The 16,398-nt window shown below is 42.6% G+C and overlaps 2 protein-coding genes across 2 annotated transcripts in view; one reads left to right on the forward strand and one right to left on the reverse strand.

Annotated features, from left to right (window-relative positions):
- The first annotated feature begins 2,915 nt into the window (after window positions 1-2,915).
- On the forward strand, window positions 2,916-7,487 carry cpvl (carboxypeptidase vitellogenic like). The gene is made up of 13 exons (XM_070835173.1): window positions 2,916-3,005; window positions 3,168-3,346; window positions 3,438-3,559; window positions 4,538-4,652; window positions 4,751-4,809; window positions 4,943-5,022; window positions 5,119-5,185; window positions 5,281-5,403; window positions 5,583-5,714; window positions 6,119-6,217; window positions 6,343-6,516; window positions 6,736-6,918; window positions 7,011-7,487. The coding sequence occupies exons 1-13, from the start codon at window positions 3,001-3,003 to the stop codon at window positions 7,107-7,109; spliced, it is 1,437 nt and encodes a 478-aa protein (XP_070691274.1). The 5' UTR covers window positions 2,916-3,000; the 3' UTR covers window positions 7,110-7,487.
- A 3,528-nt stretch (window positions 7,488-11,015) lies between these two features.
- Window positions 11,016-16,398, reverse strand: part of creb5b (cAMP responsive element binding protein 5b) — a 36,859-nt gene continuing 31,476 nt past the window's right edge. Inside the window, exons 8-11 of the mRNA XM_070835928.1 lie at window positions 14,394-14,717; window positions 12,905-13,132; window positions 12,164-12,272; window positions 11,016-11,170 (exon numbers count right to left, since the gene is read on the reverse strand). Coding sequence (XP_070692029.1) covers window positions 11,016-11,170; window positions 12,164-12,272; window positions 12,905-13,132; window positions 14,394-14,717 — 816 coding nt within the window. The remainder of the gene's footprint in view (window positions 11,171-12,163; window positions 12,273-12,904; window positions 13,133-14,393; window positions 14,718-16,398) is intronic.

Raw genomic sequence — 16,398 nt, forward strand, 5'->3', positions numbered from 1 at the left:
ATCTGAGGAAAAAAGATGAATGTAATGTCTGTGTGACATCAATTACAGATTTTGAAGGGAGCTTTGAAAAGCAGGGTTTTTTTTTTTTTTAAAGGTCGCATATTTCGCTCATTTCAGAGTCCATTTTTGTGTTTGGAGGTGTGATGAGAACAGGTTTACATGGTTTTAAGTAAAAAAAACACATTATTTTTCTCATAGCAGAGGTGGCTGCTGCAGCTGTTTTCAGTCTCTGTCTGGAAGCTCCGTTTTAGAAGAACGGAACAATCTGCTGCTTCGCTTTCACCTTCGACATCTTCGTCACACTAGAAACCAGCTTTGGTGAATAAAAAACAATGTTGGATAGCAAGGTGGATTCAGGGGGTTTTCAGTGGTCAGCCCGCTGAGGGGCCGGAGGAGGTCACATGCTCAACAGATCCCCCTTATGACATCATAAAGCGAGCAAAATCTAAACGGCGTGTTTTCATACATGTTTACTGCTGGACGGAGCAGGAGAAAAAGAGATAGGAGGTCTTTTCTCACAGTTGGGTGACATCTAGGCGCAGCAGCGACACATGTTGAAAAAACATTAAAAAGAGCATTTTGCATAATATGGGGCCTGTAAGTTCCCGTGTATGCCCCTTTGTGTTTCTGTTACTGTACCTCCCTTGTCTTCAGCTTGATTTTGCTTGAGAACAAAATCCCTTCATTGAGGCACAAAATGTTCCTGTGCAGATGTTCAATGGCCAATATGTAACACTGTGTGGTTGCAGCAGGCCGCTTCCACATCAGAATGTGAACAACTAGACTGTAAGCAAACAAAAAAGAACACAAGCTGATGCGTATCTGCTTCAAATCATAGCCTACCTGTCTTCAAGCCATACCAGCTTCTACAAAGAACACCAATTCTGAGCATTTCTGCCGAGGAAGACCTCAGAATAGGTGAAAACACATATTAATACACAACTTTGTAAGCAGCAGCAAAGTGTGTTGCATCTTTTTCATCCTCTCCTGTTCATGTGAGCTGTCACATCACAGTTGATGACTTTCTTCCCAGCTGAGAGCAGCTTCTTCCTCTCCTCTGTTAGGACAGAGTTATGTGTTCCTCTGCCTCCTGTGGCCAAAAAATAACCGCAGCTTAAAAAAAACCCCACCAAATTAAACCACTTGTTAATGCTGATGGACACTAATAGCTTTTTTAAGCCCAGCGTGAATTATTTCACAGTTATCAACATCAATAATGAGTCCTCTCCATTTATGTCTCACATTTATGGAGACCCGTTGATGTGCATGCTGGCTTATAGGCTGTTTGACATGTCCCAGTAGGAAAAGCACAGGTGCTGACAATTGCCTAAATAATGGGTGAATTTAATTTAGCTTCTTCAGTTTTGGGGTCTTGGTACTATAAATGCATCACACTATTATACTGTTATGACTTTCTGAGACAGACTAGAGTCATTGTTGATGCTATTAGTCTGCACTTTTCCTACTATGACATTTTCAGGTGAAACTTTCTGGAAATTACATATAATAATAGACAATAAAAACCTAAATAAATTGCAAGTGATTTCATTTTGCATGATTCCCATTTAAAGCTCCATTATTTAATCTTAGGCCACTGGGTGACACTTACTGTATTATCAACTATTATCTATGCAGTTAGAAAACAATAACAGACTTATACACCCAGCAGACATTATCGCCCCGCTGGAGTTATGTTTCTGGCCACTTGATGAATCCATTATATCCATAGCAGATCCATTATTCAGTGGTCTTTTCACTCTGGTTTGGTCTCCACCAACTCCTCAACTCCTCCTGTATTTTTTACTGATCACCAACTAAACTCTGTCTGCTGTCTGATCTTGGGCAGGTAGGATTTAATTGTTCTCTAATGTGTTGAGCTTCCTTTTTTTTTTATTTTGGGTGTTTTTAATTGGTTGACACTCTCCAGTTTTGAGGTGACAGTGAGAAAAAACCTAAACCTGCTATGCAGCATCCCAGTTTTTATGCTGCCTGATTATATAAAGTGTATAGCAGGCGACAAATTATTTTGGCAGGACTATTTTAAGGAGGCGCATTAACACTTCACAGGTGACAATATAAAGTGTGTGCTTAGTTTAAACTGTGAACCCATCGACCCCATTTAAAATGTGATCATTTAAACATTTTTTAAAACAAAAAGCCAGTTTATTGATTCAAGAATATATAAATAGATTTATTTGTTTTGTGAAACGTCACCAGCACCAGTGCTTATAACTTATAAGACCTATAATTTCACTTGTCTGCTGTGACAAAAGTGTCCATCAATGCAACACTGAAAATGCAGGTGATTTTAGTATTTATCTATACTTTATTTTTCTGAAGTATTTTAGTATTTAACTGTACTTGTCTTTCAGTTTCTTAAGGCAATGAATGTTAAAATATCCCTTCAAAAAAAGCTAGAATAATACTATGTTAACTGTCCTTCCTAATCATGGAGGGTGTAGGCCTATGTTCATTAGTGTAACAGGCAATAACACTACTAATACAGCTTGTTAGTAGGAAGCTTTGCATCCCATTTTATTGTCTTCTAGTTGTGTGGTCAACAATACCTGGCTGAACAAAGCAACTTTTAAACTGTTTACTGACTGACTGATAGTCTGACTGTCCTATCCAGAATACAATTTCAGCTGTATTCAACAAAAAAAACTGCTCTGTTCTCTTCATCTTCCTGTTTAATCAACTTTATTAAGAGTTGGGAGTCTCCTGCAAGACCACGCCGAGGGCTGAATGACCCCTGCACATAAACACACACACACAAACACACACACACACACACACACACACACACACACACACACACACACACACACACGATCACGTGATCCGTATGTCATATGACCTGCGCGGGGCTGATCACGTGACTCCGTCTTCCAGCTTCGGCTCATACTTTCTAGTCAGTCCTCAGCTGAGCAGTCTGAGGACGTCTGTCTGTCTGTCCGGAGGCCGAAGGTTTCTCCTCTCTCAGCTGAAGCCACAGCGAACATGAGGTGAGTTTTAACGAATCAAAACGTGTTTTTCTTCCGCGCGCCTGCTGTTACACACACACGTGGTAACGCTGGTGTGAAATCTGAGTGACCTGAGGAGTTTGAGGTGCACGCATCGCCGCCCAGGCCTGCAGCCTGATGCCTGTGTGTGACTGCTGTGTGCAGGCTGTGGAGGGAGACTCTGGCTCTCCTCTTACTGTCCGTCTGTCTGGACTCTGCGCTCTCGCGGAGCTGCTCCTCGTTTTTCTGCCGGAAATCTCACCGTGTCAGCGGGCTGGATGGAGTCGACCCCGGGTCTCCTCTCTTCCTGACTCCTTACCTGGAGAAGGGCGCCATAGATGAAGGTATGGGAGCACCCATGATACAGAATACTGCAATAACACTGCAGCCAGCAGGGTTCGTTGTTATAGTTTGATCCTTTTCTCTTTGCTGCAGCCAGGAAACTGAGTCTGGTTGGAGATCTGCCAGGTGCCAACGTCAAGAGTTATGCCGGCTACCTCACTGTCAACAAAAAATACAACAGCAACCTTTTCTTTTGGTTCTTCCCTGCACTGATGGTAAGCCCAAACTTCTGCTTTACAGCTGGAGCTTTTCAAATGACAGAGGCACATCCCTGTGAGAGAGGATCGCAAAGAGGAGACAGAAAAGTTGAGAGAAATAGTCACTCTTGTCCTTGTTTTCTTTGGATTCCAGCTTTATTGCATTTCAGGTGCTCTAAACGTGCCCCCTCGGTCAACCTGCGATAAGGAGTTGTTACACTGTGCGTATTTAGTCAGCTGCAGTACAGCAATGCCAGCTATGTCAGCTTTTAGTGATAAAGGTTTTCTTTTCAACCAAGGTCATACAGGAAGAGTGAGTATTGTTTTATTGTTAAACCTTTAAACCTGTAACCAAGTATTTCATACTTCGGTGTAGTGATATCACAAGCCACTTCCATGCTGACGAATGAAAGATCAATCTTATAGCCTTGAAGAATTTCTGTTTGTCACCCTTCCAGTATCGGTGACGATGCTTCTTTGTGTGACCTCTGTTTGAAGAGTCTGTGTTTACTAATGTGCAGAAAGTTAATACATCGCCCTCAGAAACACCTCACATGACAGGAGACATGCATGACGTGCTGCTGTGTGACCTATTGTAAAAGTCTCCTCTATTTAAAAAAAAAAAAGAAAGGAATCTCTCATTTCTGACTGAAATGAGCAGTAAACAGCAATTTGTTGTCACTTTATACCAAAGTTTAAAAAACAATCCTTTATTTCAGCTGAAGATCTGTTAAGTTTGATAGTCCAGTGTTAATATTCCCACATTAGGAGACAAGTGAGGGATGTTTGACATTGTTCTCCACAGTCTGATGAAGTGAAACCTGCCTTAGCCTAAATCTGACCCTGTTTCAATCTGTGTTGAATTGGTCTAACCAAATGAAGTGTGGTTTGTTACGTTTTTTTTTTTTTTTTTTTTTAAACCTTTTGTCAATAAACTGAAGTCACCACTGGGTGGCGCTGAGATCCTAACTTTCTGCACCCTCTGCTAACCAACAGACCGACCAAGACAAAGCTCCAGTCCTGCTCTGGCTGCAGGGCGGCCCCGGTGGCACCTCCATGTTTGGCCTCTTTGTGGAACACGGGCCTTATGTGGTGTATAAGAACTTGACTGGTAGGAGCTGACATGGCAGCATGAACATAAAGCACAAGTTTAGCACAAGCCCTGTTTAGCTTCTGTGTCTCATGTGTTTATGCTTTTTGTCTTTGCAGTGGGTTTGAGAGACTTTGCTTGGACGTCGAGATATTCAGTTTTGTACATTGACAATCCGGTATCTATTATTTATTCATCTTTATATTAAAAATCCACAAACTAATTGCATGAAATACTTCATCTAAGGTTTCTCGGCTCTGCAGACTTTTTATGTGTGTATTTAATTCTATAAAAACCTTTTTGTTTTTCAGGTTGGAACCGGTTTCAGCTTCACTGATGATGCCAAAGGTTTCGCCCAGAACCAGGACGATGTTGGCAGAGACCTGTACAGGTAAGTCAGACATTTTATTCTTCCTGCTTGGGTCTTTAAGTCTGCTGTTTGATTGTTACTAACTCTTTTATTAATCCCATCTCTTTCTTTCAAAAGTGCTTTGACACAGTTCTTCCAACTCTTTCCTGAGTATCAGTCCAATGACTTCTATGCAACTGGGGAGGTATGTTTTATTCGTTTCAAACTCAATAAATGAATATTAATTCTTATTTAAATTATCATCCTAACCCATGTCAACTTTTCTCTGTCCCCGTGCAGTCGTATGCAGGGAAGTATGTTCCTGCCATTTCTTACTACATCCATAAGAACAACCCCACCGCCAAAGTGAAAATTAACCTGATGGGGATGGCTATCGGTGACGGGCTCTGTGATCCAGAAATGGTTCGTATCTGACAAAGTCGTTTTCTGACTTCCTTTAAACTGCATCATCGTGTCTTATGAAACTCTTTGCTTCTCTTCTGCTGGATCCTGTTAGTGGTTACTAGTGTAGCAGTCTAAAGTACAATTATGTCAATCTAGAAATGAGACGAGTGCAATATTTAGCTTTTTTCCCGTTTTAGATGCTGGGTGGTTATGGTGAGTTCATGTATCAAACAGGCATGATAGATGAACAGCAAAGAAAATATGTGATCCAGCAGACGGACTTGGGGGTTAAGCTCATCCAACAGCAGAAGTGGTTGGAGGCTTTTCAGGTAAGAGATGCTGGGTGCTTCTTACATTTATCACAATACGAGTTGGTGTTATTTATTATCATTCTTAATTTTTCCTGCCACTGTTGCTCAATATAATATCTGATGCTTGCTCATGTGGGAATTCTTGAATCCTTAATTTTGAATTCCTGACTCGTTGGGTCTCTCTCTAATTAAGGAGTTTGGTCTAGACCTACTCTTTATGTAAAGTGTCTTGAGATAACGCTGTTGTGAACTGGCGCTATATAAATAAAGATTGATTGATTGATCATTCGTTGATATTTACACTAATGACCAATCATTCAATCAATCTATGCCATCCCTTAAACATAAGAAATGAGAATAAAATCAAAGAATCTCATTATGAATGAATTTTAGCTGATCACTCTGTTAATGCCTGCCTTCAGGTTTTTGATAGCTTGCTGAATGGTGACGTCGAACCATATCCGTCCTTCTTCCAAAACGCTACAGGCTGCACCAACTACTTCAACTACATGACATGTCAGGTACTGGCAGGGCTCCAAACTGTTTGTGTGACGTGAAAGTTTCCAAACTTTACATTCAAATACACTAATTATTTCTTAAAACAGCCTTTGCACAGCACACTGCATTTGTAATTTGTGCACCACAGGAGCCTGAAGACCAGGAGTACTTCTCCCAGTTCGTCACGCTGCCGGCAGTGCGACGCGCCATCCATGTGGGAAACCTGACGTTCCACGACGGCTCGGAGGTGGAGAAGCACCTTCTGCAGGATGTCATGAAGAGCATCAAACCGTGGCTGGGGGTGCTGATGGACAACTACAGGGTGAGGGGTGTAGGATTATTCGCTGTAAATGTACAATGTTTTTTTTTTTTTTTGTGTGTCTGTAATGGTGGCGTGTTTAGTGGTTTACAGAGGAGCAAACAACGCCTCTACCTCTTGTGTATCAGTTTTGCCAATATCAAGGAATGGCAACTTTCTTAGAGAAAGTCTCTCTAATCCCCCTCTAACGGTTTTATCCTGCTGATTTCTACATACATCCAGGTCTTAATCTACAGCGGGCAGCTGGATGTAATTGTAGCAGCCCCGCTGACTGAGAGGTTCCTGCCTACTGTCAACTGGACCGGCGCCGCTGAGTACAAAACGGCCCCTCGCTTCCACTGGAAGGTTCAGCCCAGCGACACAGAGGTGGCAGGTTACGTAAGACAAGTGGGAGAGTTTTACCAGGTGAGCGGATATTGGCATTGTATAACAGTTGAAACGGTGCGAGAAGCGCCTCATGAATATCTGTTTCTTAATTGTGTCCTGTTGTCACGCAGGTCATCATCCGAGGAGGGGGACACATTCTGCCTTACGACCAGCCGGCGAGGTCCTTTGACATGATCGACAGATTCCTTTCAACACAGGGCTGGATATGAGACGATTTGGTGCCGATCAAAGTACCTACATTTTAGAAAATCTAATTTTGATTATTGACTGTTAATTTGGAAGACTGTTGATTGTCTTGGGCAGTGCAACTCTGATTTTATTTTTTTAAGCAGAGTTGACACTTGGCCTTAGCCTTTGGACTGTTCTCTGATACACTGGATCCAGACCTCTGAATCGCTGCCTACAATTCTTTTTTCTTTTTCAGTGACTCAAATATCAAAAGTTAAAGAAAACAAAATTGCAAACTCAGTCTCGTTACTGGGCCTGAGTCCTATGAAAATCATTTCATGTTTAGAAGAAGATTGATGATGAATTGTAAAGGAAAAAGCTGAACTGTATTGAATTAAAATTTTATTTTCTAAATCTTAGTGCCTTTAAGATCAGAGAAGACTGCAATGAGTTTTGCAGCCTTGTGCTGCACTGTTTTACAGATATGACAGCACCAGTTGACCTGTGGGATCTCTGTTAGGTTCTGTGTGGTTAGTCAACAAAACATACACCAGGGGTCACTGTGCTCCAAAGAAATGTATCTGGATATCCAGAAACTAAACAACATAATTTCAACAGTTGTGGTCAGTGTGCTTTTTAAAATGTTTCTACCATTAGACCTCTGAATATCCAAACTGAATTCCTAAAAACTATATTAAATCACTGAATATCTCAGAAGAAACTACAGGAGCCATTTGCATGTTGCAACATTACACAATGCTTGTTAAAGCCATTATTCTGGCTCCTATTGTGGCTTTAAAGTGTTCTTTAATGACTTTTGACAAAATGCCACGAAGATGTTTGTGTACTGGAGTTAACTACCATGTTATTTCATCAGGCGACTATCAAGATGTCTAGACAGTTCAATAATTAATGAGTATTCTAAAGCATCTAACTATTTAATGAGCAGTTATGTCTCATGGAAAACGAGCGCGAAATAGTGTCGATGATTTGGCCACAGCATTAGCTTTTTCTTCTAGAGTTCTTCAAATGTTGCTTTAAAATAATTCTATTGAAGTTTCTCAGTTCGTTGTTGCAGTCTGGTTTGTAGTAGTAGTTAGTAGTATTTAAGGTACAGACACCTGATCCCATCCGTTAGATGTATGTTACAGAACAAGTGCTTTATTTTCATACCGTAATGTAACTGCAGTGATACTTAAACATCTGTACAAATGCAAAACAAAATGGAGATAATGTCATTACAGACACACAAAAAAAAAATGTACAAAGTTATGCAGGCAAGAATGGGTTCATCAGTTCATTACATATAAACAATGTATTTAAGCGCTGAAATGAGCCTCGATGTACAACAAAAGGCAACAAGTGCTATGGAAACATTATTTACAAACATGTACCACACATTGACTCCCTTCGAAAAGAAAGGTGGTTGCATTACATGTACAGGATTACAGAAATGAATGACATTATGTACAATATTTATAGTTTTAGATTTAAAATAATACAATTATAACATCATTAATGTGTCGGAGTTTTTCTCCACCTCTCACAGATCCACACAAGACACACTCACACTGCACTTCCATCTGTCCTTTTTGTCTGCCTCTGGAGTAACAAATGTCTTTTTCTGATCCTGGATCCGCTGTCGAAACTGGAGACTCTCATAGCTAACCTCTAAAAGAGCTACGCCCTCCAAATGATTCCAGTTGAAAGTAATCTGAGGTCATTACCATATTTTCACATGCGGGAGGTTAATTTGGAAATTGTCTGACGATCTGAACATAGTTTACAAAACAACGTAAAATAAGGCAAGCTTCAGTTCAAAGGGTTGGTACGACAAAGCCCTTTTCAAGAGAATCTCTCTGTCTCATCAACACGCGTATCAAACGCCACGCACAAACAGACTCAACAGACATGAACAGTCCAAATGCTTCCACAAAATCTAAATGTAACCCATTAAGAGGAATTCCTTCATCTTGAACAAAACTGGGGCTGGAGTTGTGTTTTTTTTTCCAGAATAAAAAGGGCACAGGGTCCTTAATTGAGCCTCATCCCACAACACCGGCTCTGGGTTCCCTTCTTCAATCACTCTGTCAATAGACATGTGACGCATGCCAGGCACGGACTCTCCATAAAGCCAAGCACAGTTATGTTTCTCGCTGGTGTGTGAAAAAGGGGGGGATCACTGAGAAATACTCGGACCTTAATATGGCTATTCTACCCTCTGGCGTGACAGAGGACAAAGTGCATAGACAGCTCTGCGGTCGCTCCACCTGTCAGTGGAATGTTTTTCACCCATCCTACTGTAAAACACAGTGCATTATGGTCATCATGATAATGAATCGACATTCCTGGTCATAGGAAAGAGAGAAAGAGGAGTTGTGGTCAACATGAGAAGGCATGAAGTTTCAAGGCTGGAGGAGAGATTTAAAAAAAAAAAAAAGCCTGTATATCGTTATCAGTACATCCATCGCCAATGTGAACTGCAGAGGAGGCCTGAGAAAGAGAAATTGATGAAGAGGTCACAGGTCAGATGGAAAATGAGTATTCTTCTCCTTGGTCAGCTGGTTTTGCCCTTACATGCGCAGACATCGATATAAAGCCAATAACGGAGAGGACTCATTAATAATACAGTGAGAATTAAATGGTTTTGGTTGTTTAAGAAAAAAAAGAAAAAAAGTGGCATTTTGCTGTCTACAGTAAGCCAACAGAAGAGTTTAAGATTCAGGCACGTTGTGACATTTTGGAAAGCACAGGCATAAACTGCTCCTCTTTAGAAACTATAAAACACTTTGCCAGTTGTGGGATGCCAGTCAAAACAAATCATGCTCACAGTCACTTTCTCACACATTTTTTTTTTTTTTCCGTTTTTTCTTCTTTACACACCTGCTGAACTTTGTTCTGCGGAGGAAAGAAGACAAAACACAAATGCACAATATACATAATTCTCATGCATGCTCAAAACTATGCAGGTACACGCAATCGAATGTTATATTCATTTGGGGTTTGCATCCAAGATGTGGATCCAGATGCACAAACACACGCAAGGAGGCCTCAATAATTAAAGCTTCAGTTGGTCCTGGAGAGCGGAGGAGTTTGTTTCAACCCCCGAGCTGCCTCACTGGTATCACAGTGTACAGTTCTGTAGCTGTAACAGCATCGTAAGTCCTTGGGACCAGAGTGGCTTGGCCACGCTGATCATAATGTGGACATACAGTCGAGAAGATGATCAATACTGTCATGTATTGAAGAGGATCAATACTGCAATGTATTGCTTCCATTTGATCATGTTTCACTGTCATGCTGTACTTTATAACACTCTTTGAGAATACCGCTGACAGGGAAAAGGTTAACAGTCATAAACGTTTCTAGGAAAGAAAAAGGATCATTACGCCTGCTTGTTCCTGTCTTCACGACATCATGGTGACTGTTTGACTTGGATTCAGAAAACAACTTAAAGGCAGCAACATCCCACTCACTTATTCGGAGTCTGTTGCATACACTCAACATACTGTCCACAAGTGACGTTCAGAAAACGATCTGACTCGTTTTCCAGTCCATCAGGCATACAGAGATGTAAGGTTTGCTTATAGAGATGACAGTCTGAGGCTTAAGTCTCTTTCCTCCGGTTCCACAACCACCGCGGTCCATTTTGTACCATTACACAACAGAAAAAGTTAGCAAAACTCCCTTTTCGCTAAAAGCAGAAAAAAAACAGATTAAAAAACGAGGCAACAAACCATAGAACATTTATGCGTTAATACGGTTGGTCTATAAAAATACATACTGTAGCTACTGTATAAAGAGCAGCCTCACAGGCCTTTGAGGTTTTTCTTGATGGAGGGAGGGAGGGGGGGGGGCAGCGTGTGCAGCTGGCAACCCTCAGAAAGCAGGGTACTGGGGGAGGGGTGGGTGTTTAGGGCCGCAGCCGGGGTTATAGTCTCTAGTCCCTAGTGGATGGGGTTAATGTCTGTGCGGTGGTTGGCTTGCCCGTGCACACTGCTGCCCCCTACGGTTGTGGTGGAGGTGGTGATGGTGTTGTGCTGAATGACCTGTTGCTGGGAGCACGCTGGCGCTGGACTGCCCGCCGGACTGCTCTCTGGACCTGAGGAGACAGCAGAGGCATCAGTGAGGATGGACGACATGTGTGTACAGTATGTGTCTGGGCAAGTATAAACACTATGACCTTCAGCTCTACACAAGGGCTTTGTGATGGTAAAATAAATAACGATAACTAATATCAAAATAAACACAGACCAAATCTCATTATTGTAAAAAGACACAGCTTTATTAGCAGATAAATTTCAAACACATGAATTTACACTAAAGTCTCATCTGTCATCCCAAAATAGGCCATAAGTGGATAACACAAAAATGGAAAAGTGAATCACTCAACTCCATAAACACGCCTGATGACTTGGACACATTGAAGGTGACATCTGTACACAAGCAAGACTCATCGATGAAAGTCTCTCCCAACCCAGTCTGGGAGTTGGCTCTCTTCTGTATAAAAGAGCCATTCAGCCAAGGGGGATGTGAGCCTTATTTTCCTGTGCTACACAGGGAGGTGCCTTATTCTAATTACATGGAAATGTCACTTGTATCCGTATCAAAGGGTGGGGCTCTGATGTCATGCACGGCGGAGCTGAGGCACAGTACAATAATCAGTGAGATCCCGGGCCATCCATGAGAGCTTGGATGCCAACGTGCGGCCTGTGACGTCTTTCACGTTGAGTCTCGGCTGCCTCTGTGCACCAAGGATGGAAAAACAGGTCTCATATGGGATTCAGACTACCAAGTCCCATTCCAGGCCTGCTACCAGAGTGCGCAACACCCATATGTGAAAGGAAGAGTCCTGTGGCGAGCGTGGGAGCTGGATACCAGCACAAAGGAGTGAAGAGTCTTGGCAGTTACCGCGTGTCCACCACAGTTCAGTTGGTGGAGTTTAAACATTTTTGCCGGCAGTACTATTAATGAGCATTTTCACAGCAGTGAAACCCTATTTGCACTGTAAAGCTAAGGCACATAGATGAAGGTGTGTTTTCGGTCACATTCCCAAGTGTGTGTGTGTGTGTGTGTGTGTGTTTGAGCTACTCACTGAGGTAACCTTGGGACTCTTTCTGCATAGTGGTGATGGGACAGTCCTTGTGTGTGAGGAGAAGCTGCTTGAGTTGGGTCACCTCGTTCTTTAGCATGGTCACCTCATTCTGAAATGCAGGAAAAACACAGAGGTGTTATAACAGAGCGGGGAATCTTCATTTAAAGAAGGCTGTACTGTTACCCTTCATCACTTGATAACTATTGGTATGAGTGTACATATTTATGGTCATCAGGCTTATTCTATTCCTTGGATTGGCTTGACACTCTACATTTTTTACCTAAAAATGTTTGGGACATGGACTTCGCAAAGTAAAAGATACTATTCAGTTGCATTATGGGAAATGTAGTATCCTGTGTTTTTGGAGGTCTGCTACATTTTTCACCATTCCTTTTTTTTGTCTGTTCTTGTGTGTCTCCCACCTTAATGAAGATGCAATGCTAAATCAATCGTTAAGCCCCTTTAAGATAACTACACATTCTACAATGATCCACTGACAAGATGTTCATCAACCATTAAATTGTTTAAATAGTAAAACAGAGTTTCAGATGTCTTTTTTAGCACATCAGTCCAACACAGACAGCATCCAAATGATCTTGTCAGTATTGGATTAAACTTTTATACTCAATCTCATACAAATGCAACATCATCAGTATTATCTCTGGTGAAAAGTGAGATGATGTCATGAGGTTTTTAATAAGGAACAGAGTCAGAAATATATGCTGACTGTTCATTGTGTACCTGAAGCTGCATGTTGGTCTGAGTGAGCTCTTCTGCTTTCTTCTCTAATGACATCACCCACACTTTTCTCTTCTGTCTGCATCTTGTTGCTGCCGCTCTGTTCCGCTCCAGAAACTTCCGCCGACGTTCATCCGGGTCCTCGTCCACTACTCGTCTGCGCCGCCCACCGCTGGGGGGCGGAGACTGCATCGTCTGCGTGGGCTGCATCTGCTGGGTTGCAGGTGACATCTGAAACGTGAGGGCAAGGTATCAGCATCACTGGGCTCGTTGAATGAGTGTCTTCCACCATCCAACCAGACACGTAATCATTCTGACACACCTGGGAAACAGCCAGCCACCTGTCTGCTCTCACTGCTCCACTGCCCTCAAAGCCTCAAAACAAACATCTATACGTTACCTCCTGCAGCTATTCCATGTCTGGCAACTTCCCCAAAAACAACATCTGGTTGTGCCACGTGCCCTGCGAGCCGGGCTACGGGCGTCAGGAGTGACAGAGTGAGTGATTGACTGGGCTGGTACACCAGCCTGCCCACCTTGTTAAAGAGGTGTCAGGAGGCAGTTTTCCAACGCCCACTTCCACTCAGACTAACACCACCAGACACAGTCAAAAGACCTGTTTCTAAAACCGTACGTGCAGTGACAGATCTTGACATATACTTGGCAAGGTCAAGTGTTTTCCGTCTTCAGATCATTACCATTTTTATGAGAACCATGGAAAATACAAGCAGCTTTAATGGCCGCTGTGCCTACAGTCAGTGTTGTTTTAGTGCCTTAATGATACATTTGGAACATACAGTGAATTGCATTTCTTGATGTCGGACTGCCCTTCATCCAAAATGCTCGGCTTTACAGAGGTCATCAGACAATGCAAGGACGAAGTGTCTGTCTGTAGTGCCATGCTGTTTTTAATGCATTACTTTCAATTAAAATCAAACCAAATATATTCACAGCTAAGATGTTCTAGGATGATTAGCCAAAGCTGTCTGTTCCTCATCTCGACCAGCATTTATAAAACTTCTTCTGCACCTCGAGCATGTTTTGGCCACGTAATGTGGAACATAGTTTTCAAAAGACAGTCCTGAGAATCTTTTATAAAGGGCCACTTTATGGCCTCTTCATGACCCTTTGCCTCCATGGCAGCCATCTGACACTGACCTGTAGCTGACCAACCTCAAAGGGAAAAATTACCTTTGTGATGGTTGCCAGGAAATTACTAGACATTATGGCTGCAGCGAGGGAAAATGTGCTTGTGCAATAACTTACTGCTAAATTGAAGCATCACTTCAGCTATACTTCTATACTAAACCACTAATAGCTGACTTCAAAACTGCTCACAGTGTTACTAAAGTGATGCCGTGTTTCAGTCATGGTACATACACAGTAGCTCATAGCTACATGAGAGGTTTTAATGTGCATTGTAGTTAATGTGTTATTGAACTTGTGGCTCTGTCTAAAAGCTTCAGCTCTCCAGAGAATGTGCTTTGCTTACATGTGAAGAAGAGTGCATTGGAGGGTGCGGTGAGGTCTGGTGTGGGTGCCCGGGATGGAGGTGGGGATTGTGGGAGTTATGATGGGGGTTGTGTCCCTGTGGGTGGTGGTGTCCACCCTGGCCGTGGCCCTGGTTGTGGTGGTGATGGCCGTGGTGCTGGTACGCGTGGGGAGGGGCTTGCAGGTGCTGGTGCGGGTGTGAGTGCATGTGATGGTGAGCGCCTTGCTCCTGCCGCGATGACATCATCTCCATCATGTGGCCCATCGAGTTCATGTTGCCGTTGGCGATGGCACCCGGGTGGTGTGAAAGTGCAGCCTTCAGCCTCTGAGTAGACAAAATGGACACCAAACACAATGTTTACATCAGATTTTATGTATTTCTTTAAAAAAAAAAGTTAGCATATGCCCTCATCTATCAGCGTGATGATTATCAGCAGTTACAGAGCGGGTTCATGTGCTGACTAGGAGATGATGGATGGCTCCATGAATCCATATGTCAGGAGAACAAATCAAAGCCACTTAGGCTGTCCTCTGTCTCTCCTTCAGTCTTGTCGTTCTCCCGCTTTACCTTCCATGATTGCCATCCCACTAGTCCCTCCTCTTCATATTCCTAATAGCCTCTCTCTCATCTATGCATGTGTGTGTGTGTTTGTGTGTGTGTGTGTCTGGATGATGTCTGCCTGTGAGATGAACTTGCTGGCAAGGTGTGAGCCTCAGACTGCTCCCTCGCTGTTGACCCAGCAGAAGGTTTGTTGCTTTAACCGTGTGGTCTACTTAGCCCTGACTGAACCGGTGTCTCTGAGCGGCCTGGGAGGGAGACCAGAGAGAGGCTCTTTAAAAGGTGCGCCTGTGTTCCTTGTGTTTACTGAATGCGCCTCTCCTCAAGAGTCTGTTTTACTGGGCATCACGTAAAGACAACCGCAATACCAGCAGAAAGACCTAACCAAAACATTCAAGTGCCAAAATATGTCTTCAGACTTTTTCTGTTGTACACAAACCTAGACAAAATAAATAAAAATCCATGTCTGAACCATTTTCTGACTTATATACATTTTAACTGCTGCTTTAACTTTACTAAACTTTAATAAATTCAAGCCCAGTCTTGGATCCTGTCTCTAATTCATCTGCATCTAGCAAAGTGTTAGCAACGAAACTGAAAACAATGGCATTCATTTCAAGGCTACTGTTGTGAATTCCACAAAGTTTTCTATTCTCTTTCCCAGTGCTCTCTTTCCTCTCTCTGCTCCCTTCCCCCTTCTCCCAGCTGCTGTCAGTAAGTCCACGCTATGTCCAGGGCTCCATATCTTTTAACAACCTTCACATTCATGATTCCCATAGGGAATGGCATCCAGCTGGTCTGGATCACAACGCTAGTACACAACCAGAGCACAACCTCAGCCCTCCACTCTCTCACACTGTCCATGCATGAGTGGAAAGCTTTTTACCAGGAGGGAGAAGACAGAGTTGAATAAATCAGTTTAGAAGTGGGAAAGTCAAAAAAAAGAGCATGTCTTTGCCTTATATTTACAAATTACATATGTGTATTTGGATTTACTAGCAATGTAGTAGTCATTACTTGGCTTCCTATGTACCGTGTGTGTGATAGAGAGAACTGCACATGAAACCGGCACAGTGAAATTACGACCTTGCCAAGCCTGTTTTGGTTTCTGCTTGTCAAACCTAGGGGTGCCTGACATAGTAAAACAGTACTCCATTTCTGGATCTACATGGTTTTGTTGCCCCTGATGATGAATGTTATTTTAAATTAGCTGTTTATCTCCATCTTATCACACCACAACCCTTGCTAACTGCCTTCACAACAACAGCCTCGACAGCACAACTCTCAGGGGCCGCAGCCCTTTGTGGCAGGGGTTAAAATACCACAGAGTCTACACCAACACACAGGCCAACAGCTATCCACAACATCACAGTCATACCGAGACTCACTGAAGGTAACATGCTACAGTGAGAAGGCTCTGAGCTGATGAAATATGCAGTAATATTGT

This window comes from Pempheris klunzingeri, chromosome 8 (genome assembly GCF_042242105.1).
Source record: "Pempheris klunzingeri isolate RE-2024b chromosome 8, fPemKlu1.hap1, whole genome shotgun sequence".
NCBI classification, from domain to species: Eukaryota; Metazoa; Chordata; class Actinopteri; order Acropomatiformes; family Pempheridae; genus Pempheris; species Pempheris klunzingeri.

Coding starts and splice junctions, on each gene's coding strand:
- cpvl (XM_070835173.1), top strand. Junction 3,347..3,437: donor GAAGGGCGCCATAGATGAAG/GTATGGGAGCAC, acceptor TCTTTGCTGCAG/CCAGGAAACTGAGTCTGGTT. Junction 5,404..5,582: donor GGCTCTGTGATCCAGAAATG/GTTCGTATCTGA, acceptor TTCCCGTTTTAG/ATGCTGGGTGGTTATGGTGA.